Source organism: Cynara cardunculus (assembly GCF_001531365.2).
Source record: "Cynara cardunculus var. scolymus isolate 2C chromosome LG 17, CcrdV1, whole genome shotgun sequence".
In the NCBI taxonomy this organism is placed as follows: domain Eukaryota; kingdom Viridiplantae; phylum Streptophyta; class Magnoliopsida; order Asterales; family Asteraceae; genus Cynara; species Cynara cardunculus.
The window spans coordinates 4,704,323-4,707,088 of NC_037544.1; the positions used below are offsets into that span (position 1 = coordinate 4,704,323).

The window sequence follows — 2,766 nt, forward strand, 5'->3', positions numbered from 1 at the left end:
TATCTACAATTTAAAGATACTTTTTGTATCTCTATTTACTATATGTACACATAAAGAAACAAACCACAAAGGTGATGCCTGATTAGTTTGAGTTTGACTCAAAATGTCAAAATTGTCTGAAGGTCTCAGGTTCAAATCCAAGGAGAAACAAAAATCTTGTAAGACCCCTGCTAACTTTTTTAGTTGTTCAATAAGACCCTTGAAATTAATCACGGTGCATAAAAACCGACTTAAACAAACACGATTTTAAAAAAAAGGTAAAGATATTATACATGTATTCAATTTTGCATAGAAAAGAGGAAAAAGGGCTTATGATGAGTGTGATCCTCTTCTTACTTTTTTATTATTTGAAGTTGACTTTTTCGTTTGACCGTATATCGTTATGAAGAAGTGGAACTATCGTAAGCATATGGTGCCTCATATCTTCATGTCTAGCTTAAAGTGGAAATTTCCATTTGAGTCAATTATTTTTATAATATTATTTATTTAATAAAAATAACCTTCATTTAATTTAATATAATTTGATTTTTAGGTAGTTTTTATAACGTGTTAATAAATACTCAATTTTTATGATGTCATCTTAATATTTCTTGATTTTCCTTATATCTATACTATAGTATAAAACATTAGACAAAAACTTTTAAAAACTATTTTTTATGTATAAAGTACTGTATATTGATGCATATTACTTAAAATTCAAATATTACAAGTAAATTATATATAAATACAACTTATTAAAGCTTCATATTTGAATATATAACTAATTGGCGGATAAACATAATCAAATAGAGGATAAACATCTTATTTTAAAATATAAAAAATTAAAATATAAGTAGGATAATTATCGAATTCTAACAAAATAACTAATTATTTTCTTTATAAGAAAATTATAAAATAAAAAAAGGATTATAAATAATATAATAATTTAATCTATTTTTTCTTCAAATTAAATAATTGAATATTTATTTGAGTATTTCCACAGGGAATTTATCAATGCAATCTGCCCATGGGTTACTAGCCGATGGCTTCACGGCTCGAGTGGCTTCCCAAACGGCGCTGTTACACTTGAAGCCGCTACCGAAAGCAATTTGCCAAACACGGTTTCCTTTCGTCATGCGCCCTTTAGCCTCCGTGTACGCCAGCTCGTACCAAATCGAGCTTGATGACGTGTTTCCAAACCGATATAACGTCATCCTTGACGGCTCCACGTGTTCTTCCGACAGCTGCAAGTTCTTCTCCAGCTCGTCGATCACCGCCCTCCCGCCGGCGTGGATACAAAAGTGATCAAACGCCAGCTTAAAATCAGGTATATATGGCTTCATTTTAGTGTTCGCTAGTTTTCTCGCGATTAGGGTCGCGAAGAACAAAAGCTGTTCGCTGATTGGAAGAACCAGTGGACCTAAGGTGGTGATGTTTGCTTTTAATGCACCGCCGGCGATCGCCATTAAATCTTTCGACAGTGAAACACCGGTTTTTCCGGCGGCGTCTTGTTCTTGGTAGACGCAGTTAAATGCGGTGTCGTCCGATCCACAGTGGGTTCGGACAACATGAAGAAGCTTGTATTTTGCACGGCGTTTATCGGCGGACTTGTTCGATAACAGGACGGCGGCGCCACCGACTCGGAATAAGCAGTTTGGGATCAGCATTGACTTTTTGTTCCCAAAATACCAATTTTGAGTTATGTTTTCCATGCTGACGACTACTGCGTAACTGTTACGGTGTACTTGTAGCATGTCTTTCGCGAGATCGACGGCGATCACGCCGGCGCTGCAACCCATACCGCCGATATTAAACGTTTTAATGTTCCCACGGAGCTTGTATTTGTTAACTATCATGGAAGATAACGACGGAGTTGGATTAAAAAGACTGCAATTCACAACTAATATTCCGATATCTTTTGGATTAACGTTGGTGGATTTGAATAGATTTTCAAGAGCTCCAAACATAACATCTTCCGCTTCTTGTCTCGCGGCGGCCATGGACGGTGCCGGCGGGATGCAGTGCAACGCCGCCGGGAGATAAGTTTCCTCTCCGAGACCTGATCGTTCGAGTATTTTTCTTTGGAATTCAAGCGCCGACTCATTGAAACCGCCGTGAATCTTGGAGCGCTCCATGAACTTGTTGAATTGGACTTTCAGGTCATCCGACGGCCGGTAGCAGGAGTAGTCAACGAGATAAACAGTTCTAGGTCTGGTCATAAGGTAGGCAGTGAATCCAAGCAAGGCGGCGCCGCCTAACGCCATGACGGCGATGGAGTTATACTGGAGTTGCCGGTAAAGATTCCCGACATCGTCAAGGTTTAACTGGGAAACGTGGACGGCGGCGACGGCAATGAGAGGGAGGAGACAGAGGGTGAGAAGGTTGGTGACGAGATAATGATAGCCTAATTTAACATATTTAAGTTTAACAGAAGCCAGGAAATTTGGAAGTGGGGGTGGTGGTCGTTGAATCTGCACGTTTGCGCCACCGTTAGCGGTGGTTTTTGTGGCGGAATGATGGTGTTTAGCGGTGGCCATTGGTGGTGGAAAGAAGTGATTCTATGAAGGGTGGGTAAAGAAGCGAAGGGGTATATATAGAGTAGGATGGTAGATACAACCTTTTGAAATAAAAGTCGATACAACTATCAAACCGCCAAGAGTCCACGTGTCATCAAATTAAATGGCTTCTTCAATACTTGGTTATAACATTATTTTAACTATTACTTGTAGCAATACAAAAATCATGTGTCCATAATATATATTTTTTTAACACATTACAATAAAACAC

At 38.5% G+C, this 2,766-nt stretch overlaps 1 protein-coding gene across 1 annotated transcript; it reads right to left on the reverse strand.

The window, feature by feature from the left end:
* Nucleotides 1-962: 962 nt before the first annotated feature.
* LOC112500753 (3-ketoacyl-CoA synthase 9-like) lies at nucleotides 963-2,516 on the reverse strand. Its single transcript, XM_025104325.1, has one exon. The coding sequence runs from the start codon at nucleotides 2,514-2,516 to the stop codon at nucleotides 963-965; it is 1,554 nt and encodes a 517-aa protein (XP_024960093.1).
* Between the last annotated feature and the right edge of the window lie 250 nt (nucleotides 2,517-2,766).